The sequence below is a fragment of the Phoxinus phoxinus genome (assembly GCF_949152265.1).
Source record: "Phoxinus phoxinus genome assembly, chromosome: 7".
Taxonomy (NCBI): domain Eukaryota; kingdom Metazoa; phylum Chordata; class Actinopteri; order Cypriniformes; family Leuciscidae; genus Phoxinus; species Phoxinus phoxinus.
In genome coordinates, this window is record NC_136882.1 from 25,933,973 (window position 1) to 25,960,977 (window position 27,005).

The 27,005-nt window shown below is 35.2% G+C and overlaps 2 protein-coding genes and 1 long non-coding RNA gene across 6 annotated transcripts; all 3 read right to left on the reverse strand.

Moving 5' to 3' along the window:
• Nucleotides 1-1,253: 1,253 nt before the first annotated feature.
• LOC307001996 (sentrin-specific protease 7) lies at nt 1,254-15,360 on the reverse strand. Of its 3 annotated transcripts, none has more exons than XM_079619189.1 (21): nt 15,211-15,359; nt 14,699-14,810; nt 13,887-13,985; nt 13,031-13,134; nt 11,395-11,953; nt 10,714-11,002; nt 8,141-8,328; nt 7,908-7,985; nt 7,730-7,763; nt 7,256-7,453; nt 6,884-7,131; nt 6,521-6,657; nt 5,858-5,974; nt 4,057-4,176; nt 3,834-3,926; nt 3,424-3,569; nt 3,296-3,333; nt 3,128-3,171; nt 1,972-2,040; nt 1,704-1,854; nt 1,254-1,597 (listed from the first exon to the last, which is right to left on the reverse strand). In XM_079619189.1, exons 2-21 carry the CDS (start codon nt 14,807-14,809, stop codon nt 1,418-1,420), a joined length of 3,003 nt encoding a protein of 1,000 aa, XP_079475315.1. In that variant the 5' UTR covers nt 14,810; nt 15,211-15,359; the 3' UTR covers nt 1,254-1,417. The 3 variants fall into 3 exon arrangements, 2 of the variants coding, with proteins under 2 accessions (XP_079475315.1, XP_079475316.1); XR_013798385.1 differs by having other exon boundaries at nt 1,284-1,597; nt 3,424-3,528; nt 15,211-15,360; XM_079619190.1 differs by having other exon boundaries at nt 1,286-1,597; nt 14,699-14,834; nt 15,211-15,357.
• An 880-nt stretch (nt 15,361-16,240) lies between these two features.
• On the reverse strand, nt 16,241-18,180 carry LOC307002218. The gene is made up of 3 exons (XR_013798441.1): nt 17,969-18,180; nt 17,611-17,703; nt 16,241-16,821 (listed from the first exon to the last, which is right to left on the reverse strand). It is a non-coding gene; the product is annotated as an uncharacterized lncRNA (long non-coding RNA).
• Nucleotides 18,181-19,524: 1,344 nt separating this feature from the next.
• On the reverse strand, nt 19,525-26,633 carry LOC307002219 (cyclic AMP receptor-like protein A). 2 transcript variants are annotated; one of them, XM_079619584.1, is made up of 13 exons: nt 26,389-26,633; nt 25,521-25,573; nt 25,380-25,434; nt 24,396-24,452; nt 24,189-24,249; nt 23,197-23,284; nt 22,527-22,616; nt 22,398-22,436; nt 21,032-21,110; nt 20,558-20,605; nt 20,384-20,466; nt 20,154-20,295; nt 19,525-19,973 (listed from the first exon to the last, which is right to left on the reverse strand). In XM_079619584.1, the coding sequence occupies exons 1-13, from the start codon at nt 26,473-26,475 to the stop codon at nt 19,797-19,799; spliced, it is 1,059 nt and encodes a 352-aa protein (XP_079475710.1). In that variant the 5' UTR covers nt 26,476-26,633; the 3' UTR covers nt 19,525-19,796. The 2 variants fall into 2 exon arrangements, with proteins under 2 accessions (XP_079475710.1, XP_079475711.1); XM_079619585.1 differs by lacking the exon at nt 25,380-25,434 and having other exon boundaries at nt 26,389-26,562.
• Nucleotides 26,634-27,005: the final 372 nt, after the last annotated feature.

Consider the following 27,005-nt stretch of genomic DNA (forward strand, 5'->3'; position numbering starts at 1 on the left):
GACAAAACCAAAAGCATAACTAGAATGTTAGTGAAAATGATCTGCTGCATTTGAATGCGCAATCTTGTAATTCTGTCCCAATGTTTAGCAGGCTCTTGCTATCCAAATTTGTATGTACGATGTTGATGCATAACATAGAGCCATGGAATGTAATTAGACCTGCAGTCACCAACAGACTTGACTGACAGGGCTGTCAGAGACGGGTGTGATTTCTCAGATACTGTTTTGAGAAATAATTCATTCTAAATAGTTTTAGATGTGGGTCTTTTGAGGAGATGTGGCCTTGCGTGCCTTGCATGGCTAAGGCTAAGACAGGATTTTGTAGTTTTAATAACCCCCTGTGCTCTCACTCTAATTTATCAGCCACAATACAATTACTGTCCAGGTGGTTTAGTGTCTGTGTCCTTAGAAATTAACCTCCACAGATAGCATAGTTCTTTATTGTATTCCTGCTGCTTCTATTGTATGTATACTGTGCATTTTCCATTTTGGCAAAAAATAAAATAAATTCCCTGTCCCTCTGATAGTTTGATCAAATAGTCAATAAAGAAACAGAATTGTTCTTGTTGATATATTCCAAATCATTCGTCACACTTAAAAGGCCCAGTGTGCCTACAGCAAATATAGCAAAAATAGTAATAGTATGGTAGCATGCAATTTCAAAAATAGCCTTCTTTTGGCCTGAATTAAGGGGTCAAGGTTTGTAAGGAAATGCTTTTAGACCTCCAGCTTTAAGACCAGTATTAAAGACCTCCTTGGTACACACACAAAGAAAGATTAAAAATCAGGTTAACTGACTTTATACTGGATTGTTTGTCTTTTAAGTAAACAAAGACAAACATTGTACACAGATAGCACGCTGGGATTATTGGAAGAAGGTGGGTGGTCTGTAAATCGGTCTAATCTCTGTCTGATTAGCATTAAACCATAGAGCCCTGCACGCACACTCCCTTTTGACAATCCACTTGAGCACAACTAAATGAGTTGGCCAATCAGAAAACTGACTCAAGCCACACCCAACTGCTTAACCAATCATGTGCCAATGGCTGGCTTCTCTTACATTCATTCATCACAACCAAAGCCACTTTTGAGAGACGACAATCGCATGAACAGAGAACAAACATCCTTGTTTAAAAGTGTCTTGTTTGTTGTGTAAAATATCAAGGAATATTGATTTCATGCAGTATAACCCCTTTAAAGAAAGTGCTACTTAAGTTGTGCTACTTACCTCAAAGACACAGGCTAAAGAATCTGAGATTAAAAAGGCAAAACTATTTAATTTTATCAACATTTATTTCTTTCTAAAGTTTTTACAACACTGTATACAAAAGCATAAAATAATACAAAAGTTTAAAATCAGCTAAAATATATATATACATCTAGGGTAAAATAATCACGTGAACCTAAAAGCTTTACATCACTGAATGACATTTCCATTATCTGTTCTATCTTCTAGAGCTTCCTTTCCCAAAGAGCCTTTCTGAAATCTGTATAAATGTAGAATGAGGTCTCGAATCTCCTCCCGTTTCTCTCGCACCTGTTGCCGTGGAAACCAGCGATCCAATCTCAATGGAAAGTCAAAGTGTAACACAGGGTCCTGAAAGATACACAAACAGCATTGCAGTTGCCGTTGAGGTCAAAACAGATTCTTACACACATTTTTGTATTTGAAAATCTGGAATAAAGAACGAGTGCAAGTTTACCTGTAAAAAACTTTCAGCATATTGTAGCAGGTAAAGGCCACAGTCACTGCTGTTGTCCTGTAGGGGGACCTTACAGTGCGAACCTACCATGTGGTCAACACTAAAGTCACGATAACCACCTCTCTTTGCCACCCACTCCACCTGAAGGTATCTAAAAAAAACTCAAAATTAATCACTTCATGTAAAATATATATATTTATAATAATTAATAACACAACATAAATGTGAGATAGTTGGACTGCTGTCAGAGTGCACTGCAAACACTCACTCGCGCAAGAGTTTGAAGATACGTTCATGAATCGACAACTTCAGGGAATCCATGATGAGTATACATGGTCTGAAAATATAAAGAGTAAAATAATTCTCAACATTAAAAAAAAATCTGTCACTGTTCTGCCCATTAAATGGCAAAAAAACTTAAATTAAACATTTCAATTAATTTGTTAATATAAAATTGAACACGTTAGGAGTGAAATTTATTTTCTGAAAGGCTGCCTAGTAAAAATTATAGTTAGTAGAATGTTTAAAGTGGACCATGGAAATGAATTGTTACCTATATAAGTAGCTTTGCAACTACATGTCAACTGACACTCAGAGTATTAGTTGACTGTATGCAAATTATATATTATTAAAAATAATAAAAATAACAGCTAATATCTATTATACTGTAAAAACTTCCCCGTTAAACAGCTTTTATTGAATAGCTCAGAAAACAACAAATTTTGGATTTTGCCATATTATAACATAACAGTGAGATGAAAGACCGCCTTTGCAGAATCAAATCAATGCCTGCTTCTACATCATCGTGTCTTTGGCCCCACTCACTGGCACAATAATGAGATGAGGAGAAGAGAGATACAGGATCACCTTCCAAAGGATCCTTATGCTAGGAAAGTGCTTATTTATTTTCAACTATGTGAATGTCTCAGTGCAGTGACTCCCTTTATAATAAATGACGCTGTCTACACCCTTATTGACATCATGTTTGAACTGTTAGTTAAGATGAAAGCATTCGTGAGAGTGCAGAAATCGAGCACTGCATTCACTGTGCTCAACAGACAGTCTGTCAATGGCTACAATGCTCATCGTTGCTACCTTTCATGCAACGGGAGTTACAATGCAATCAACTCTTTTCACGATTTTTTTGTCTTGACAGCTGTAACAGTAAAAAAGGTTTTTCGAGAGTTCCACATGTAATACTTATTTCATATCCAAGATGTTAGCCAATCACAGCAGTGGCCGTTTACACTAAAGTCTCACAGCAGACACGCCTTCCAACAGAGAGTTCAAATCAGGGTAGAAAATGGCCTTTTATTTCTTAATTATGATCATTTTTTATGTAAAAATCATACTAACATTATAAGTGCACCCCAGGAAACATTTAAAAAAATACAATTCATGACCCCTTTAAAAAACTTACATACCTTTTACACACAGTGTTTCCTTTGCAGGTGTTTTCCGTACAGTTCTACAGAAAGAGAAGCAAAATATTCTGCTATTAATGTGCACATTATCAATTCATATTCCATTTTACCAAATCAAACGTAATCCAATGTAGATTTCTGACCGTTATTAACATTTATTTGACTTACGAGAGGATGAGACGTGCTTGACTTTATACGACTGTCATCTAGATTAAGAACAAAAATCATTTGTCTAGAATCATGGGATAATTCTTAAACTAGTAAGCATAAGTAGCTTAGTAGTAAAGCATTTTTACCTGTATTTTTGTCCTCATCACTGTTGGATCTATTCTCTCCATGTATGTCACCCTCAGACTCACCCAAACCTTCACTTCCATCCCTCTTCACATACTGCGGCTCTTCTAAGCCGGGGAAACAAATCACCACGAGGTACCAGTGAGCTCTAGAACAAACACCAGACTTGATATAAAATACTTTTAAAAACAATATGATTTACGCAAGACAGGCACATTCATTCTCACAAGTTGCATCATGCGCATAAAGTCCAGTGAGTGTAAAAAAAGTCCATAATATATGTCCACATGAACGCAAACTAATGAACAGAAACTATTGATTTAAAGTACAAAAATATAAATAACAACACAAGCCATATTTACTTTTATGGGGCAAAGTATCCAAACATTGTATTTGTATAGCTAATACTCACTCTTGATTTACAGGCACAAACAGGAAGTCTTTGTCAAAGATGTCTACATGACGAGTCCATGTCCTCACACGCTGATGTCTTCTGACCCGAGCTCTGATGGCACATATCCATCATAAAATTAATATATGAATGTATTGTTGTGTAACAAAAACTTTTTGTAACAAGAAGCAAGAGAGCCACATATATGTATGAACTCTGTGTGTGCTGTGTGACAAATACTCACGGTGTGCTTGTACTGTCCTCATTAGCATTGTCTCTGCGTGTGAGCTGCTTATAGAAAAAACTGCTGAAAACATGAGATCTGTGTACAGATGCCCGCGGGGCCTTTTGCACCATAAGATATCTGAAACACACACATAAATACGGGGTTGAAGCAAAAAAAATCTCTTTTGACTGAAACCTTTTCCTCTGCCAAATCCCATTCCACAGCCTGTCACACACCCAGTTTAAGAACAGTTTTTTCTCCTTGTAATTAGGAGTATAGTATTTGCTTTACCTTGACAAATGAAACACTCAAAGAACATTTGAATTTAAAGCCATTTTGAACTGCATTTCTATTATTTACATACTTTCATGAAATTTCAATGTTTTTACAAGACTTGACTCTTTGTGATGTAGTCATACAAATAATTAACCATTAGCATAACTTTAACAAGTTTTTATTTCTCAAATAATAAAAGCCAACAGAGTTGGCTAAATTCAGTTTTAACGAGCATTATAATAAGAAATTATAACGCATGTTCTAACTCAACCTGTTTACACTGAAAAGAAGAGCACTAATAGAGAATAGCACCAGCATCAGAACAAAAAGTGAATTTATGGTAAGGATGGGCATTTCAAGCAAAAATAATATTCGATGATCGCTGGAAATCATTCTATTATTATTATTATTTGAAAAAACGCACCCCTACCCCACATGCTCACCGTAAATGCTGTTTTCTCAAATCCTGCTCCGACATTAAATTTCTTTGTACTGTAGGCGTACTATATGTGTTGAAGCCATTAAATTAAATAATATAATGTTATTTTTTTATTGTATTGCTCATGAACTGGAGCTCGTCTCAAAAATGAACCGAAACTCAGCGTATAGGCCACAGTACACAGGCATGAGAAATAAAAGAAAGTTTGAAATGTCTACTTTTAAACAAAACAATTAAAAACGAAAAGAAATCAACTACTCTTATGTAATCCATAAATGTGCATTTCTCTCTATAGGCGTGTTTACTAGCCTAAATTTGGAGATTTGTGTGTCATTCTATTTATTAAACGTGTAGAATACTTTCCAAACCATTACATATAGTATTATAAATGTTGTGTTCAAACGTTCATGATATAAAAAAATAAACATATCAGAATAACTTTTAAAATGGAGTGAAGACGGAGCAGTTTTTCCGTGAGCGGGAATGGAAAACCCGGAGTGGACCACGAGTGTAGAGAGGAACGTGCTTTTGCTCCACTCCAGGCTTTCATCACATCCCCCTCAGCAGGGTGAATACACCTCGTCTTTAATTCATTTAAGACCTATTCAAACTAAAATTAAGACATTTATTACACTATTTGAGAAATGTAAGCCTATTTACGGCCTTAAAATTATGAAAAGTGAATTTAAGACATTAAGGACAGGCGGGAAACCTGCAATTGACGGAAATCCGTCGTAGCGACGGAGAACTTTAATCCCTGAGTCAGTTTGAAAACATCAGTTTGCAAGTTTGTAGCCGATATTCAAAAGAGTATTGGCTGACACTCCTGGTAGCAAGTAAATAAGACATCTTCAGGGTTATGTTGAGTTCAGATTTAAGCACCTAAAACATTTTTATGTTAAAAAAAGCAAATGGTTGGTTGTTTTCCACATCATTAAGACAGGCAACCATGTGCAGGTTTTGAGCAGAACCAGATGCCAATTGGACCAAATTTTAAGCTTATAATCTAAACTCCCAGTTCTTAACCCCTTTTCTCCCCGAATAACTGTGAAAGATTGGATCTAATTAAACTCCTCCCACTGAAATATTGTATCTTGGTCTTACTTGAGGTAGAAGTCGATGATGACATCATTAAGAAACTCGCCGCTGTCTAAACATTCCAGGTCCTCTGTTGTCACGGTGATGGCTCTTTTCGAGGGCGGAGGAGGAAACAGAATCAATCTAAACAGGGAGGAATAGTGGTAAATTAGGTACAGAGAATGTGTGTAAATATAGGGTTATACTTTTATTCAAAACTGAGTATGCAACTGTTCAAAAGTCAGTCTTTTTTTAAAGAAATTAATACATGTTAAATTCCTGTCACTTTGGATCAAAGAATTGTATAATGTTTCAAAGAAATGCTGTTCTTCTGAACTTTCTATTCATCAAAGACTCTTGAAAAAAAATCTCAGTATTCTCAAAAATATTAACAGCACAGTTGTTTTCAACATTGATAAGATTTTTTTCTTGAGCACTAAATGGAATGATTTCTGAAGGATCATGTGACACTAAAGATTGGAGTAATGGCTGCTGAAAATCCAGCTTTGTCATCACAGGAATAAATTACATTTTAAAATATATTCAAATAGAAAGCAGTTATTTTAAATTGTATTATTTCATTATTTTACTTTTTTAACTGTATTTTGTTAAAATAAACGCAGCCTTGCATATGAGGATAAAAAACAACAACCTGCAGACTCTGAAAAAAGTTTCAAAAAAAGTTTTCACCTGCGTGCCGGGACAGAGTGTCGGTATGGTGTCCATTCTGCCCCAACTGTAGGTGCCAAGGAAACACTGTATGAACCCTGAGCTTTTCTATGGCACATAGTGTAGACTGGCTTCAACTGAACATCAGAGTCCTGACACTGGAGACACACATTCAATCCATGAAATGGTTACATAAAATGGCTATAATCAATAATTCTGTCTAAGCTACCCACATCAAACTAAGCTGGAAAACAGATCATCCAAAAACCACGATGGTAACAAAATTACTAACATTAAAAGTGAACTTCAGTGAAGAACTTGCAAACAAGAAGAAAAAAAGCAAACACGCAACCTAGATGCATTGATACAATATTTTGTATGAACCTTCACAGCAGATACAGCTGCATTAGCAGTGCTGGTTTGTGCATCAATTTTGGGCGTCAGCAGCTGGAGCAGGTGTGTTTCCTGGGAGCTCTGCAGCAGTTTCAGGCTGTCCGGCTGTGTGAGGGGGGACAAGAGGTCCAAGCCGTTTTGCTTCAAAACCACCATGTCCATTAAAGAGGCAAAGAGTGCACTCACAATACCAGTAATAGGTTCAGCCAAACACAGCAACACACATGTACTGCCTTCAGCTGTACACACACAGGAAAACATATGTAAAAGGAGAGAGGATAAAAGAAAGTACTGTCATTATTTATTTATTTTTTATAATAATAATAATAATAGAGTAATCTATAAACAAATCAGTAATCTCACCTGGACGTGTGCTTGAATCGATGACAGACAGGTCATTGTGTAGTTGGAGTGCCTGAGCATCAGACAGCCAAAGGAAAAGCAGAGAAGGGGGCGGGACCTCATCATCCTTAACAAGGCCACACCCCCTCAATGTAGACCCCTCCCACATACTGTATTTGCACACACTAGCGGTTGATATAGAAATTTTCACTGAAGAATCTGAATAAACAAGAAAGATGTTTACAAAAATCGATACGGTATATCTTGCATAAATCTTATCTTGATCTATATCTAATCTATTGTCTAATATAAAAAACTATGAATAATAAAGGTTATACTTTTAAATAAAAGTATTAAATAAAAAATAAATAAAAGTATACTGTTAAATTAAATTCATCTACAAAAGAAAACATAGTAAATGCTTAAAAATAAGTAATCACCAGAATTACACTTCACCAGAATATTTCTAACCATTTTTGTATAAAACATGTTTACCTTTCAATGAAAAGGTGATCATGTCTGTAGTAATCTGAAAAATAGTATATTAAAAATCAGTGACACTCTAAGATACACTTCCTTTAATATTATGTAAACCATATCTTTATAACTTTGATCAAAATGATTGAGACATATTTGATCACTCCATCCAATCACATCAACATATCGTTCTCACCATCATACTCTCACTGGATGTGACATTAACTCCACCCATATGAAGGGAAGACAACAGTAGCTCTATCACAGCAGAACTCTGACAATGAAAACATACAAACACACATCAGTACCAGTGACCAGTTGCAACACACCCCTTATGCTAAGCTAGATGGTTTGCTATATATAGATGAGCTATATATTTAGTAAACTAACTATATTCTTTTAGTCCAGTATTAAGATTATCATACAAACCTGGGCATATATTTCTGTGGTTTGCGAGTTACACTCAGGTGTGCTTTTCTGCTCATAAACTCTTTCTGATTCATCTACTTTATTGATGAACTTTGCACACTCATCATTAAGTGGCTGGATGTTTAAAGCAGAGGCTTCATCCTCTTCTCTTTCCTCTTCCTCATCATCCTCTTCACTGGAGAGAACAACTAAGCAGGGTAATGACAGAATTATTGTTTTTAAATAATAAACATACAAAGTTTAGAAGTAAAACATGAGGTGCACAACTTTAAAAAAAAAATATTTGTAATATCTGTGTAATTACAACATTTTGATATTTTATGAAAATGTAATTTATCAATTACAGTAGTACATACACTACTGTTCAAAAGTTTGGCGTGAATTAGATTTCCAGAAATGTTTTTGAAAGTCTCTTATGCTCACCAAGGCTGCATTTATTTGATTAAACATTGTGAAATATCAATACAATTTAAAATAACCAATTTCTGTATGGTAAGCTGAATTTTTATCAGCCATTAAGCCAGTCTTCAGTTTCACATGATCATTCAGAAATCATTCTAATATGCTTATTTGGTGCTCAAGAAACATGTCTTATAATAATAAATGTTGGAAACAGTTGTGCTGCTTAATATTTTTGTCGGAACTGTGATCGATTTTTTTTCAGTATTCTTGATGATGAATAGAAAATTCAAAAAGAAGTTTGATGAAAGTTTTTTACTGCCACTTTTGGTCCATTTAATCCTCACTGGATATATGAAATAATTTCTCTCAAAGAAATAAAAGCATACTGACATAAACTTTTGAATGGCAGAGTCATGACAGAGTCAATAAGCAAGTTATTTGTTTTATTACAACATATGTAGCTAAACTTTCTTTTAAACGTTTATCACTATGTACTGTTATTAGGGGTGTGAGTGACGATACACTTATGTCACAATTCAATACAAATCACGATACTGAACAATATTTTAAGCCAAAATCTTTCTTTTTATTATTATTAAAAAATCAACTGTTGTTTAAAATGCTAAAATTTTTATGTACTTGGGGCAGTGGACTTGAATAGATTTGAACTTGGTCCTGGTCCCCAATACACAGGGCAATGGTGACACCAGAAAAAAAAAGATTCATGATTCTGAAGCTGAAAATGCAGAATTATGTTAATTATGACTACAAATAAATAATGTAGGCCCTTTTTATACTGATAAAATCAGACATTTGGCATTATTAAGACCCACAAATATTCCCCCATTGCATTATTATACATTATATTAAACATTAGCTATATATAGTAGTGTGGTGGCGATTTTATGATATTCATTGATCTTTAGTAAAATATAGATGATTCAAAGAATGTCACATGTGTGTCGCTCACTTGTAATGAGAGAAGATTCTGTTTATGTACTTGGGGAGGCAGAAGGGGGAGACACTCCAGAGAACAGACGAGCAAGGACCTCTGACCTAGATGTCAGAAGGCCATTTGGTGAAGGGGGGCTTAGTGGGCCAACTAGTGACGAATCTAAACTAGTGTTATGGCTTCTTTGTCTATGGAAAACTACTGGGAGGAAGGCTCTGGCAGGAAGAAGGCCTTGAAACTGAGATAAAAGCTGGTTCAGTCTGTCTGGGGGTGTGTCACTCTTCTGCACAGGGTAACAACTGTGTATTAGACTGCTCCTATTCTTGCAAGAATAAATACTTCTATTTTTATAATTTGACTCTGAGTGTCTCTTAAGCAGTGATGTTTGTTTGATGAATTTTTGCCACAACAGTAGTTTAATGTAGTGCTGTCACTAAAACTCCATAAACTTGAATTTTTTTCTCACGCAGTACACTCATGCATCGAACACAGCACTCCTGGTGCTCATGGAGCAATGTCCTGTCTCTCACTTTATTAATGCACTTACATGGTCAGAATAATCCATCTAAAACACTTTGAATCATCATACTACTACAACTAAATGCGATACGGTGATTAAAATGATGTTTGCACTTTCTCTTAGAGGAGCCGCTCCAGCACGATGCGATCAATCAAAGTTCTAATCGAAAAGACTGTCAAATCAAAATTGTCTCCATTTACTCACTCTCATGTTGTTCGCAAGTGTCACACATTTGAACGTCCGTGTTTACTACAGTAAGTGCATTGTAAATCTGTTTATCATATACAGCCATTATGTCTCTTCATAAGACATGTATTTTGATTAATTATTGGTTTTTAGATATTGATTAATTTTACGATGTCTGTTTTTGGATCTTTTAAGTTTTAGAGGAATGGACTTTAAACGAAGGAACAGAAATCTCTCCGTTTTTTTTAAATATCTTCATTTGTGTTTGGAAGAAAAAAACTAAAATCTTATAGGTTTGAAATGACATTATGACAGAATTGACATTTTTAGGTGAATTATAGCCTACCTTATAAATAGAGTAAGCTGAGTCTTGAATAAAACTATATCGTGATCATCGATTTATATTGGCACATTTTTACATCGCAATATATAGATATAACGATATATCGTTACAACTCTAGTTGGTACATGTTAATGAAAATGATTGCTGAATATAGGGCACTAATCACTTACTAGGTTCAGATGGGTCGAGCTTAAAGGATTCTATGATGAAGCTCCGCCCCTCTGTACTCCCAGAGGTCGGGTCTGAGTTGGGACCCTGTTCACCTGAGAAGCTATCCATACGACATCTTTTGACTGGGATTTGCCCTTCAGCCCCGACCGAGAGGCGCAACACACTTCCTCTCATCCCTTCCACCTCCTGCACCACCTCTCCATTCTTACGCAAGTGATTTTCCTCATCGCCTGCAGAATCCTTTGGGGGGTCTTGTGTTTCTCTCATTTCTTGGTTATTGGGTAGATGCTGTAAAATCGAAGGCAGAATCAAAAAGGATGATCTACAATAAAATGGTATTGTTTCTAAGTGAATCCTAAAAAGATGTACATAAGAATACATTATTCTTATCATTTTCTTTGCTAAACCTAATAATTGCGATTAAACTCATGATTACTAACTACATAAGACATAATTTGTTATTTATATGGAAACCACCATAATCATTTTTTTCCAGGATTCTTTGATGAATAGAAACCTCGTGTAACATTATACATTTCTTTACTGTCACTTTTCATAAATGTATTGCATCCTTGCATCATTTCTTTCTTTCAAAAAAAAAAAAAAACTGACCCAAAACTTTTGAATGGCAGTGCACATTACATGTTTCAACATCTTTTGCCAAGGTCTACAGGTCTTACCTCACTATCTGATATGTCTTCTCTCAGGCTACCCTGCATTTCTAATGGTGACGAGGGACTGCATACAATTTCAAATCCAGAGGAAAGCACTTCCTCATGCTGTGGAGATCCTTCAAGAAGTGATGCTTCATTCTCTTTAAAAGTAAATGGTTTGTTCTGTTTAGGCAACTGTTCACTAATCTGAACAGCCTGTGGCGAGTCGCTTTCTCTGGTTGAACAAGAGTTACTTGATACTTCAGATGAATCCAGGAGTTTCAGTGATGAGTTCAGTTGTTTGGATTGCAGATTTTTGATTTCCTTGTGTAGACACGATTCATTTACAGTGGATGACTCAGTCGGATTATGGGATGGTGAAGTGGCATTTGGTTCAGTACAGTCTGTTCCTCCTCTTTTTGTTAAACTGGATCTCCTCTTTTCTTTAAGCGAGGCTGTTGAGGTGTGATCACTCCGTCTTTTGCTCTCTGATTGGTCTGTCTTTTTGCAAGTCTGTCCACTACATTTTAGTTTCTGTCCGATCTCTGTCTGAAGAACATCTTCTAAGACAACTTTAATCTGACGCCTGTGGGAAATGAATAATAAACAATCAAATTGATATTGCTCAAACATACACACACACACATATAAATTAATAACAAATATAATAAAACAAATGACTTCCAAATAAAGATCACAAAATATTTTTAATTATAAAATCATAAATTATATTTGCCTCAACAAAAAACAGCATAAAAACACCGTAGCTCCTTATCTACAAAACAGACAGTTTAAACATTTGGTACATGCTGCTCAGCTGTTTATTGACTTGTCTTTTTAACTAATGGTACATTAGCCATTTTAACGTATTAGCAGTGTGCACATGGAATGAAACGGGTCAACATGCACAGATGGTGCATAAATGATAAGAAACAAAACGTCAGTAGGAGAGTGTAGATGTGCACCATATCATGCAAAACAGGATTTCCCTCTGCTCATTTGAAACAAGAGTCTGATATACTATATGCTAACATTTCTCCCTCCCCCGATGGTTTAATGAAAGTAAGCATCAAAAACGGCCAACGATTATGTGCTCAACAACACAACAACAGCAATTTAGTATTTTTTGTATTTTTCCAAAACTTTATCCAGCAAGCCTAGTTTAAGGATCAGAGAGAGGGTGGAAAATGACTTGATTAAAATTATAAGTGGACATCAGGGAAAATAATACAAAAACTGGCCAAGGAGGCCAAGGAGGAATTTGTTAATGAAGAGAAACCACTTCAGTTCTAGCAGTACAGTCTAACTGTCTGTACCCCACAACCGGCTTCAAACTATGTTGAAGTATGCTAAATGCATTTAATGCATCACTTCCTCTGCCAGGAAACAGGTGTTGCGTAATCAAGAATGTTACAAAATTCTGTTTAAAACCTCTGAAATTTGAATTCTTGTCAAAACACATGCAGTCTTTCACACAAAACATCACACATGCAATTGACAGCAAGTCATTATTTTGTCATTTGTGTGGTTCAAAACGACATAATTCAGATAATGCAATGTAAAAAATACAACATAACTATCCGGTAAACATTTACAGTGAGTGACAAAGAACGGGCTTCGCCTTCAGGATCTGAAGGTTAATGTGGAAACTAAAGCACGTTACCTTTGGATTTCCTGCCATACTGCATGTTCTTTAATGCTGTATTTTAGTGATTTGGGATCTGACTGGGAGGATGTACCATTTGAGGCCAGCTGTGTCCAGTGGATCTAACAGTACAAAAAGACAAACAAAGCCAATCAGAAACTGCCAAACATTAGGAGATATCAGGTTGAATTGTTGACAGAGGTAGTTTACTGGATTGCTGTAGTTTCTGATTTATAAAAGCAATAACACACAAAATAACTATAATTATTGGACTAAATGTGCAAGATAAATATTATTTGCTTCTATGCATTTAGTCAATGCTGCTGCTTATACATCAATTTTGTTAACCTTACATGAGTTACACAGATTTCCTTACATAATTATGAGATAATTCTATATACGTATATATATATATATATATATATATATATATATATATATATATTTTTTTTTTTTAAGATATGTTGTTTCTGACAGAGGGAGTAGTGAAGGAGGAGAAAAGTAATGGTTTCAAAAGAGTGTCAACTGTTTAAGAATGTAAGGGCCGAGTATATAATATCTGATATATAGGCCGAGGAGAGTTTAGGAAGTCAGATAAGATAGGCCTATTTCCAATTAAAAATAATTACGCACGTCAGGTGGGCATGCATATTATGGGATGTCAAGAAATGAAAAATGTACTTATATTATAAAAGGAAGAATAAGAGGCATTATAATAATCTGCTAAAAAAATTATCCAATCAATTTGAAAGGCTTTGTTCAATGATAAATGAACATGTACGATCTAAATGTAGTCCTTTACTAGAACTTGAAAAAAAAAGTAAACAAATACACACACACATATAATGCATCACTTCCTGTCCATCTCATTCACCTTGGAGTGGCTCTTTTTCAGATCTTTAAACATCTCTGCATCTACACACTCATCCTCAGCTGCGGAAACTCTCCGGGGGATCTTAAGGGGACTTTCAGTCTGAGACACATGAAGAGATGGGTTAAACTTTTGATGCAGAGAGATCCAGGCAACAAGCAATGCTTATGTCAGACCCAGCTCAAATTTAAATAAGCACTAACCAATTTATTAAGGAAACATATAAAATGATGAAGACAACCAATTAAGTAAATATGAAAAGATTAGGTTTAAACAAAAAAATATTATTTCTCTTATTAAATAGTTTATAATGAAATCCAAAGTATTGTATCCAACAGATGAAGATTTTAAAGATCTGAGTATAAAGAAAGAATGACCCAAAATAAGACATTTGCAGAATGAAAGGAGATGTAAAAGAGAAGAAGCAGAAGAAGAGACACCATTTGGAAATAATCAAACATATCAGCGCATATAGTAGAAAACATATAATTGATTAAATTAATCAATAACATGTAAAAGAATAATAATCCAACAAGGAATATAACAATGGTAATTAAATGAATACATAGCTATCAATGACAAGAGATTAATAAGATTCATAAAAAGGAATCATTAATAAAATACATTAATCAAAATAATATGAATAGTTTTGCATTCACTAACTTTGTTTTAAGGTGTCCTTGTTACAGTGCAATAATACATTAAGTAATGAGTCATGTTAATTAACAGCATGTACTTACTATAAGGTGATATGATTTAGGTGAAAGCACTGAAACACTGTTAACACCTCAATGTTGTTTAAGTCATGGACATACCTGACAGTTGTCACGTTTCATCCCAGGTGAGAGAGTCAGAGCTCTCCTCCGGTCCAGAGTAAAATGACAGGAATCAGAAGGAGGGCTGTTGCGGGGTTTTTCATGTGGCATTCTGCAAACAGATGTTTCAAGGCCTCTTTGAGATCACAGACAAAGCAGTGAGAAGAACAACAATGAGGACAGGATAAGAACCTAAATATACTACTTTGTAGATTGTTTTCCTTAATTGTTAGTCGCTCTAGAATAAAAGCGTCTGCTAAAAGAAAACATTTTAAATCTACCGCTGCAACCAGTCCTAGAAGAGCTAAATCCGATTATTTTATCACTAGATGACTTTAACTAATATACCGAGTCAAAACTCTGCACGTTGTAACTATTCACATCTGTCAGTGCAGTAAAACCGTAAGCAATTTACACTGATGCACATTAAAAGTGGTCTTAACTGGCCTGTAGCTAAATACAATGTCCTATTATACCTTCATCTGGTTTCAGTGTTTATATATTGTACCTACTTGTTAAGTCCAGGAGTCAGTTTAAGCTGTAGAACATGATTAATGAAGATAATTCAGTTGCTGAACAGAAATGAGCACATGAATATTAGGATTATATTCCTCGATTAAAAACTTCCGCCACTCACAGGAACTCGGGTGCTTTTCTTCTCTTCTCCCCACAAGGTATTGTGCGCCATCTAGCGCCATGGAGAAAATGTTGAGTTAAATATAAACTAGTGTAAGCTCCCGTTTTCACTGAGGTTGAATCATAGACTGTACGAAATTAAAAAGTATGGACAAAACAAAAGTATTCGGACACTCAAACAACATCTTTGTTGAGCATTTCTAAAAATGTGTTATAAGGAACTGGTTCTCTAAAACGCTTTCTCTATTCTCTCTCTCTCTTCAAAAGCTTTTATTATGTTGGAACATGGCAGTAGGGATTTTGTCCCATTCAGACATAAGATCACCAGTGCGTTCAGGCACTGACGGAGTCTCACAGTCAGCAATCCAATTCATCCTATAGGTGTTCAAATGGGGTTCAGGTCTAGACTTTGTTTAGCTTTACATGATCACACCAGGGTGAGTAGAACATTTGTCTATGCACAGGGACATTGTCATGCTGGGGCAGAAAACAACCATCCTCATCCTTAAAATATAATATAACTAATATAATATAATGCATATCTTATTTGCTTATATTTATTTTTATAGTTTACATTGTGTGACACAAAATCCTTTCCCTGTCAATATTGTACCAGGACCATGAGTATTTATCTAAATAACACTTACAATTACACATCTAAATAACAATACATATATTTTCAACTTTCATGTTTTTTTTAAATAAATCCTTTGATTGCGGAGATCATCTCTAACCCTGTGGAGGAATTATGTCATTGTGATGTCATAATTTAAATACAGAAGTGTGTTTATCTTATTTTTAAAAAATCGAGGTTCATAGAGTGGACAGGTTAGAAGAAATGTTTATTACAAAAAATGATGGTTTAGGGGGAAAAAATGGTTTAGGAAGAACACGAGCAAACAAGAATTGGAGTTTCACAATTTTATTAGTTGTTTTTATCATAACAATCATGAAATGATCTTATAAATATGGTCAAAGTTCATTTTAGTTACAGTGATACTGATACGTGTTCATTCAGTTTGTTAGAGAGTATAAATGCAAAAACTGCAGGTAAACATCAGATCTGAACCGCCTCTGAGGCAGAGGTTGATGAACAGACCTTCATAAACTACAGCTGAAGGGGAAAAGAAAAAGAGAAAGAGCTAGGAGACAGAGAGAAAGTGTCAGCAACTGAGAATAAAGGTCACGCAGAGCAAAAACTGGTCTGATATCAGATCTTTGTCACAATCTGCCTTCAGCTTCTGTAAAGTCTCTGTTGAAAAGACCGGCTTAGATAACATTGTTGAAACACCAGAACATACATATGTTGTGTTTTGCATGCTGGTGTCCAGTGAGGCAGTTTTATCCAGATTTGCTTCTGCGTGACCTTTAACCTCATGAACCACATGTCTGTATAGCGGTCCCTGTAGGCGCAGATGACCCAACAGCACCCTCAGACTCTGGAGCTGCCATTAATGCACGATCTGACGCATTGCTCTCCTTTTTACCTGGAAACACACAAACAAGTCCAGCAACTTCAGTAACATTCGAAAAACCTCCTCTGTACATTCACATCTGATCTGTTGTACAATGAGGAATGAACTAATGTACTCTGGTGTACTTTGCTTCATTCAGATAAGGCTATAGAGTAATAAATCACTGAGATAGACTTTTACTCTATGTACTTTTTTTAATAGAGTGCAACAAGTGTGTTCCAGAAGTAAGAACTTAAGAAAATAGATTTTGAATGCTGATAACTTAAATTTTAAAAGACAGACCTCCTGTGAGCTACGAGGTTGTTAATCCATGGTATCTGCTTCGTGTTCGTGTTTAACAATGGAATTGCTGGTGAAAAATTACATTACCCATGATGATGCTGTACAGAAAACTAAACCCATCAGTCGAAAAAAGCAACACGCTCCAAAATAGCTATTTAGCTCCGCCCACATCCATTAAGCACTGTGAATGACATAATCGGTTTTAATTCGATTGAAGTTCTTTCCCTCACTACCGTTAAGTACAGTCTTGTAGGCTACCTTTCGCTTTTTGTACGATTTTCAAAAACGTTTTGCTTTTAATCAGAGTTTGTAGTGTTGTGATTCACCTTGTAGCTGATTGGCTTGGTTCATCGTTCATTTATAAAAAAAGGGGGAAAAAGTTTTTTTAACTTCCGGAACCAGCGCCAATGAAAAAGGGGGCGGGAACTGTTGCATTCTACATGAGTTTGATAACTTGTTATTCCTGTGAATTGACTTTAAATAAAAATATCTATTAATTTATTTATAATGTAAACTCACGTTTAGCCAGGCTACATGGTGTGAGCGCAGGTTGTTCTGTTTGCTCTCCCTCTTTAAGGGAAGCCCTGATCTTGCGCACCACATAGACGCTGGCTGTAAAGGAAATGTTGCAAGTCATCATACAAATACACAGATCACTACACTGCTACACTGTGTACTCATAAAAGACCAATTCCATATTACCATATACATGTACAGTTGTATGTAAGTTACACGGAATCATGTCAAGAAATGTAACATTTTTTGTTAATGTTTGTTAATAAAAATATATACATTATTTAATAATATTAACTATAATATGCTTTTATATCGTAAAACTGAAATAAATGTTAAAAGCTTATAAATAACCAAGACTTACCTTTTATCAGAAGTCATACCATGGTGTAGTAGACAGAATGTAACGTAGGCTAACGTTACAGTTTTACTGTATTCCGTTTCCTACCCAGCAATTTGCCTTAAAACACAAGCCTTTACAGGTTATGGATGCTACTGTTGTTTTTCCGGGAGTGCCCTGCCTAGTATGTTCGCCAGCTGATGTTATGAAAATATGTTACGTATGGTTACTGTTGCATTTATCATCAACTTGACAACGCACTCTTCACTGATTGGCTCCATCGTCACTTACAAGGAGTTGTTCACCAATCGCTGTTAAATGCGCTTAGATGATATAACACAGCACAGCCAATCAGAAAAACAGAACAGCGAAATAACAGCTCTCCTTTTGCGTATAGTTTATTGAACACTTAAAATTATATTTAAATACACTTTTAGAACCAACTTATGGATTCTTATTTCATAAAGCTAGATATTGAGCGATAAATATTGTCTATTTATGACGAGAATATACTATAGTGTTCACACTTCTGTCCACACGGTGTCAGTATTGTTTAAATTAGCTTTCGTAAGACAAAGTTACACAAACAGACTCGAACTCTTAAAGGATAATTCCGGTATTTAACACCTTGAGTCTATATTGTAGTTTGTTTTGGATGAACAAGAGTGGTGGACAACATTTTTTTGACAATGGTTCCTCTCTCGAGTTTTTGACTATAAAAGAATTGGCCATGGACCCATTTAACATTGGAGTCAATGTGCATGTCCGAAAATGTCATTAAAACAACCTTTAACATTAGTTTTCAAAACTGTTAAACTCACCGAGTGATTAGTGATGTTAGTTGATGTTCCAGAAACAAAAAGTGTTGCGAAATACAGTTTCTGTCGTGTTGTATTCGTCATTTTGTAAAATCCCATTGAATTCTGTTGAAGGACTGAGTGCTCGAAAATGACGAATAAAACACGACAGAAACTGTATTTCGCAACACTTTTTGTTTCTGGAACATCAACTAACATCACTAATCACTCGGTGAGTTTAACAGTTTTGTAAACGAACATTATTGGCTGTTTTAATGACATTTTCGGACATGCACATTGACTCCAATGTTAAATGGGTCCATGGCCAATTCTTTTATAGTCAAAAACTCGAGAGAGGAACCATTGTCAAAAAAATGTTGTCCACCACTCTTGTTCATCCAAAACAAACTACAATATAGACTCAAGGTGTTAAATACCGGAATTATCATTTAAGCTTATATCACTGGTTTATATCGAGGAGCTTTTATAACGCTCTTATCATGGGAAGCATGTCTTACTCCACAGGGCTTTCTAATTAATCATCCTGATTTAAGTGCTGAGATTCAATATCTAGAACTCAAAGTTAATTAGCTGATTAACTAAGTTAGAGTGCCGGCTCATTCTAATAGGCAAAAGACACAAACATGAGAGAAATGTTATTTGTATTAAAAATTAGTTGAATATGTAAACAATACAAAAATATAGCATACATTTTCATAAATAAGATAGTAAAACATGCTCAAATTTTCTCAAAGTATATCATATGTCTGAAATATTCAGAAGAATGAAGAGGCAGTCTTTAATTCCATTATTTACAACAAAATCTATTACTTTCAGATGGTAAACAGCTTGAATGGGAATGTTCCCACATTAATACAGTACAAACAAATGTTATGATACTACCCATCATTAAAGGCAAAGGAAGACGTTCAATCAACCATTTTCTTTTCTGTTTTCCAATAATCATAATACATTATTTTAAAGTGTCAACATAAAAGCTGCAACAGAAGCACTGAATGAAACTCTTTAAAGGCAAATACATACACACTTATTTTCTAAACACTTTCCAAAGGTCCCCTGTCTTTTAAGATCATGTTCGGACTGTAAAAGATGACATTGTTGCCCTCATCATCAGAATCGGAGTGTGTATCAAGGTCATGTGTGTATCTTACATTCGTGGCATGGTACTCTCCAATCCTTGTGCTGTCACACAGTCGAGACTGGATCGCCATCTGAGGAAAACGCATGTGTTACGTGAATGAGAGATTAAAATTAAACCGCACAAATGTGTCTGGTATGCATTGCTGCTTGTGCTGCCTAGAAACCATAATAAAACAGGAAGGGCTGTCTGACTGACATAAGAAGACCAATCACAGCCATCCATGGCTGAGACCAGTGAGTGTGAACAGTACCTTTATTCCTGTTGAACTCAGTTGACTCCAGGTGCCCTTACCGAAGACGAGAGCATTTGCAAGTCCATGCAATGGTGCACTGAGCACGTGCAGTAATGTCAGATAAAACACAGGGTCCTCTGGGTAAGCAGCATTATGAAGTCTGCAGAAATACACATGCAGATCATGCACACAAGCATAAAAATGCATCCGCAATTATAAAGTATGTGATCAGCTAACCGCACAGTTACCGATTTATGAGGGGGAAGATCGAGACGAGCAGATAGACAGAGGGATACCACTTCAACGGTCTGATCTCTTCAGCTAGAGAGATCTGCAGGAAGAAGTAATGATACATTGCTGATGTATAAACCAGTGCATGGCACGACTGTAATACCTGCACATGCACTAATACACACGCTTACCTTCCTCCTCTCTCTTTCAGGATTAAATGTGCCCAACCAGGAACGCATCTGAAATAAAGACAGTAACTTTAAAATACATTTACACTGCTGGTGCATGGATCATAATGTGGTGTGAGGCTGAAAAGCACTGCTCCTGCACCATAGCACAAATCCCATCAGTGATATTTTACTGTACAATGCTGAATGTCCCCCCATAAGATCGGCGCAGAGTACACAGGTTTCACCATGTACATGAGCATGTATAGACTGATTTATTGCGTCAGTGTCCGGAAGAACCTGCCAGACGTGCAAAAATTTCAATTTCACCCTTACACGTAAAGCACGTCAGCTTTACAGAGAACAGGGAAGAGAAAAGCCAAATGCTTTGCTTAAGACAAAGCACACCTAAGTGGGACCCAACATTGGCATACAATCACATTTCTGAAATACACATTTCCCAACTTTTTAGCAGATGTTTGCGTCACATTCACTCACCCTCTCGTTGGCCACACAGATGATTCGAGCATAACAGCAGATCATGAGGATAATCAGGCTAAACAGGGGGACGTACCATCTGCAAAAAAAACCCCAAAAATAAATACTTTACACCTCAAACAAGACAATACACAAACAGAGGCCTCAAAAAGTATGTGGACACTTACGTTCACTAGATAGTGCGCTTGTGCATAGCGCAATATTCTGAGTTTTTGCAGAACTATGCCACCTCTGGCGGCAAGCGAAACTGCAGCTAGAGATGTGCACGCACTAGACACAAATTTTCTTGTTTTTATCTTACGTGGAGTTTGCGTTGGTGTTTGAAATGAACTACAAGCAGGTCTCTTACAATCCATCTTCTACGGAGAATGCCGGCGAATACACAAACCTGCCTGACATAGCTATGTGTGCGTGCCGTGAACGCGCATGACGTCACGCCCAGTCTCAAATTCCAGCCCGAATCCCTCTTATTTATTTTACTTTACAGGATTATAGAGACAATCTCAGTGATCAGAGAAGGGCTCATTCAGCCCATCAGGCAATTGTTTAAGCATGTATGGGTTAGAAAACGGGTATTTTAACATGAAAAGTTGCTTAATGCACCTTTAAAATACACACATAGAGATGCAACAATACTAAAATTCTGGCTGATAAGGATAAGACAATAACTATTTTCATGTTATGGCCAATAACATGATAATACATAATATTTAATGTAATAATTACATAATATAGGACATTTAAAATGTCTTAAGTTTCAAATAAATCCCTAAAAAGTCAAATCATTTTTTTTTCTACAATACGTGTAAATGAAAAAAGTAAAATCAATCATTTTAAATGCTACAACTGAATTTAGGCATCACAACATTTTAAAATAATTTAACAGTATGAAAAATGGATATTCATTTTTAGATTTGCTTAAGTTTTAACATTATTAATAAGTATTATTTTTAAAGATTACTCTTAAGTGATAGTTGGATGATGGAAAAGGTCATGTAAATGACACAAAAATAATAATAATATATATATACACGAATATTACAAGTATATTATGTAACTAACTAATATATATATAGCATTCATGCATTTAGGTGTCTAAATATATCTGTGGCCAGTGTTTACCAGTGTGTTCAATAACACAGCAATAAACTTTACATAATTAGAGTGAAAAATATTCTAAGCAGCTTCAGCATGCACAAAAACCTGTCAGATTGAGAACGGAAATTCCTGAGATTCAGATACCATGATGAGCTGTGTGAACCTCTGAAATGAGTTGAAACTCATAACATAGTTACATTACTCCAACACAGATTCATCCCTAGAAACAACACGTATTTCATACACAGGCTGAACATTACAAACTTACATGCCAAACCTCCACCCAACATGATTATCTGTGATCCAACTGCAGGAAAAGAATGAGACAGAAAGGACTGATGACTACTGTAGTAATACAACTTCAATTAAAACATATCAATAATGAAAGGTCATGTACCACCAGGCTCCAGCAGGACCGTAGTATCCAGCCATCAGTGGGAGAGTGGACATGAGCAGAGGAACCCCCCACGCCACCACGTGGTACGGTCTGAGAAACATGCAAATGTTAGGAATACTTAGTTTAAAAAAATAAAGCAAATGTTAGGAATACTTAAGTTTAAAAAAAAAAAAAAATTACATTATATATATATATATATATATATCAGGAGTATATATATAGGAATCATGGAGTTAAATTAAATACATTTTAAGACCTTTTTTAAGACTCTTTCCATACATTTTAAGACCTCATCGCCACTTCAAGTTTTAACTGGTTACATCGGCAACACTTTAACTTACATTTACTATTGATTGTAAGATAGCACAACTAAACAGTCTTAGTTTGTGATAACTCCTTATCAGTGCAACACAATTCAGAACGGTAGGAATGAAGCACAAGAGAATTAATTGACAAATTAATACAATTCTTTGGACAAATATACATAATGAAAAGATGATACAAAATATAATACCTTGGAAAATGGCATTTAAGACTTTTTAAGGGCCTTAATTTTCTCGAAATTGATTGATCAACTTTTAATAGTTTTTAAGACTCCGCGGACACCCTGTATATATACTGTACACACACAACTAAATGTGTTTTTTGTGTGTATTGTATATTGACTTACATCTCATAATGTTCAGTTCTGATTTCTCTCACCAGGTTCAGGTAGAGATTTAAAGTAATAAGACACACCCACATCAGTGCAGTCCAGTCTGAAAAAAACAGACAACAACAACAAAAACAGCAATTTATCATGACATCAGTCTACAAAGGATGTTATCTTTCTATTTTGATGCACTGCAGTTTCTAGAGTTACTTCATATTCACACTTGTCTGGAATAAATAATTTGATTCGCAAATATCATACAGTAAAACATTTTTGTGGTGTAAATATTTATGTCTTCTGCTAGTTACATCAATGACTAAATTAAATAATATTATTATACCATGTCAGAATTGATGATCAATGTTACTTTACATTAAAGGGATAGTTCACCCAAAAAAATGAAAATTCTGTCATTAATTACTCACCGTCATGTCATTCCAAACACATGTCGTTCATTTCGGAAAACAAATTAAGATCTTTTTGATTAAGATCTGTGGCAGCTCTGCAACTACCACTTTGACGCTTCAAAAAGTTAATAAAGAGATCGTTAAACTAATCCATATGAATTGAGTCCAAATTTTCTTCTCAGTTCTCACGCATGCATCGTGGCGCTCTCGTGAACTCACGTCAGAGAACCACACGGAAGAAAATAAAGTGTTGAATAAAGTCGTTATTTTTGTTTTGTTTTTTTACGCACAAAAAGTATTCTCGTCGCTTGATCAACTGAAGATTGAGCCACTGTAGTCTCTTGGACTATTTTAACAATGCTTATACTAACTTTCATGGGCCGGCAAAATGAAATTACATAGAAGCCTATGAAGTAGTCAGACAGCTCTCAGATTTAATCAAAAATATCTTAATTTGTGTTTAGAAGATGAATGAAGTCTTACGGGGTTGGAACAACATGAGGGTGAGTAATTACTGACAGAATTTTCATTTTTGGGTGACAGTCCCTTTAAGATGACAGTACACATATAAACAAACATCTTTTAATCAGTTGCCAAATTTACCAAAATATGTGAGCCACCACGCTTGAAAATTACATAGAGAGCCCTCTGGATGAGACTCTCCCTGCAGGTGAGGAAAGGAAAAGGTGCAATGAAATAATGTTATTAAAGAGGGATACAGAAAATTCATTAGTTTGAATAATTCTCTCTGCCAACATATGTATCTCTCTCTCTCAAACATACTGTACGTCAAATTAATCAACAACTTACCATAACATATGCAACACTGTCAAAAAATGCAGCTACGGTCAGACTGACTACCATTTTCTGAAAAAAACAAAAGAAAGGATAGAGGTATAAGAAAAGGAGAGAGATTATAAAATACAGATAGAAAGATATACAACAATAATATGACAGAATATGACAATTACTAGTTAGAATTTTACTGAATTTTAAATGATGTTGGGTAATTCCACTACCATTCAAAAGTTTGGGGTTGGTAAGAGTTTATGTTTTTGAATGAACTCTTCAACCAGACTGAACTTTTCAATTTAAAATAACGGTTTACAGTAACACTATTTTGATGGTCCCTTGTGAACATTTTGTTGACTGTAAGTAACTTTGCAACTACATGTCAACTAACTCTCATTCGAATATTAGTAGACGGTCTGCTTAATATCTGCTAACTCTATATTGTTAAGATCCTTCAAAAGACATTCTACTGACTATAAGTTACTTTGCATCTACATGTCAACTTATTCTAACCCTAACAGTCTACTAATAATACATTTGAGTCTACTAGTATTCTACAAATGCTCTAATGAGAGTTAGCAGACATGTAGGTGCAACTTTACTTATAGTCAACAGAATGTGTTAAAGGGACCATCAAAATAATGTGAAAATCGGTTTACTAATACATTTTGAAAAGATGTTTATTCATGTGATGGCAAAACTGAATTTTCAGCATCATTACTCCGGTCTTTAATATGTTCTAATAATTCTAGTATTCTGATTTGTTGAACAAGAAACATTTTATTATTATCATCAGCAATGTTAAAAACAGTTGTGGTGCCTAATTTTTTTTTTTTTTTTTTTTTTTACAAAACATCTTTACTGTCTATTTTGGTAAATATAATGTATCCTTTATTAATAAAAGTAGATTTTTTTTTTAAATAAATAAAAGATCTTACTGCCACCAAACATTTGAACAGTAGTGTATGTATCTTGGCAATTCAAATCAAACACACACTGTACCTGAGCCAAAGAGTTATATCTGCGCAGCAGCCATATCACAAAGAGCATGAAAAAGCTACAGATAAGAAATTTTAAGATAGTTAAGAATGCGCAAATGTCCCTTTAAAATGAAGAAGCTCTGTGCAATATAAATCGACTCACCATGCCACTAATGAAAATGTCCCTGTGGCTCTTTTCACTTTAAGAATCACATCCTGAGGATTAAAATATATATACATAAAAATATAATGAAAACTAAAATGACAGTCATTTAGGAAAAGTTACATGACATTAAATGGATAGTTCACCCAAAAATGTACATTATCTCATAATTTACTCACCCTCGTGTTGTCTTAAACCTGTATGAGTGTATTTTTTCTTTTTAACATAAAGGAATATATTTTGTAACCAAACAGTTGTGGGGCACCATTGACTTCCATCGAATATTTTTCCATGCTATGGAAGTCAATGGTGTCCCACAACCATGTGGTTACACACATTCCTACACATATTTTATTTTGTCTTCAGCAGAAGAAAGAAATCCATACAGATTTGGAACAACTTGTTGGAGAGTAAATAATGAGAATTTTACGCTTTCAACGCTTTCAAAAGTACTTTCACATATTTTTCTTTTCATTTCAAATAGACGTCTTGATTCCCCTATCTTTCTTTACAATTTTAACACTATACAGTTCTTTTAGACACTTTGCAACCATTCACCAAAGAAATGTAAACTATTTTCCTGCTCGTGTGTTGGGGGGTTTGTCCCATCACAAGTCAATAAGTAATTTATTTACAAATGAACTTAACGTTACCTGACCATGAGCCATCTAATATTACTTTCCACAATAATGTTTAAATGTTTAACTGAAATTAAATGATTATCAATCACCATACTTTCTTACTTGTTAAGTAGGAGTAAACTACTAGTGAACATCAGCATGCATGGAAAGGATGATGTCATGTTGTGACTAACATGAGGGCTAACAAGTTAGCATTACATTAATTTTTAAAACAAGTTTACACTTACACATCGATAGTCGTCGGCCGCTGCGTTAAAGGAAGTACAGCGGGAGCTGCTAGTGTTGTTAACCTGGACTGGATGCTCATCTCCCATAATTATTCTTCCTTTTTGCTAACTAATATTTTGATGTGGACAACACACATGATGAGAACACCACATCCCCATTGACACGTAAGGCGTGCGCACTGGGACAAACAACACAACAATATACGAAACGCGATAAAGTTTTCCCTTCGCAAAAAGTTACTGCCGGTAGTTTTTATAAAAACATTATATTTTATACAGACGTAGCTGTTGTTTATACAGTGATATCGTGTTATTATTAATTAATTTTATTTCAATTAAAATAAATGGATAAGATCTATTCAGAGTACATTGATAGGCTATTTAGTTGTTTATTTTGTGGAATAATGTGTGTTATGTTTTCTAGTATGAGACATTTAGAAGAGTGAAAGCAATATGATTTAGATTCATCCAAGGAACATGGTGTGGAAGTTCACTTCCACACAAAATGTTTGTTTAGGTTTAGGTTTTTTTCTGCTCACATGGGCAAAAGTATAACCTCACTGGTGACCCCTTAAAATATAGGTCTCACTTAATGCATATACTCGCATAGAAATGGT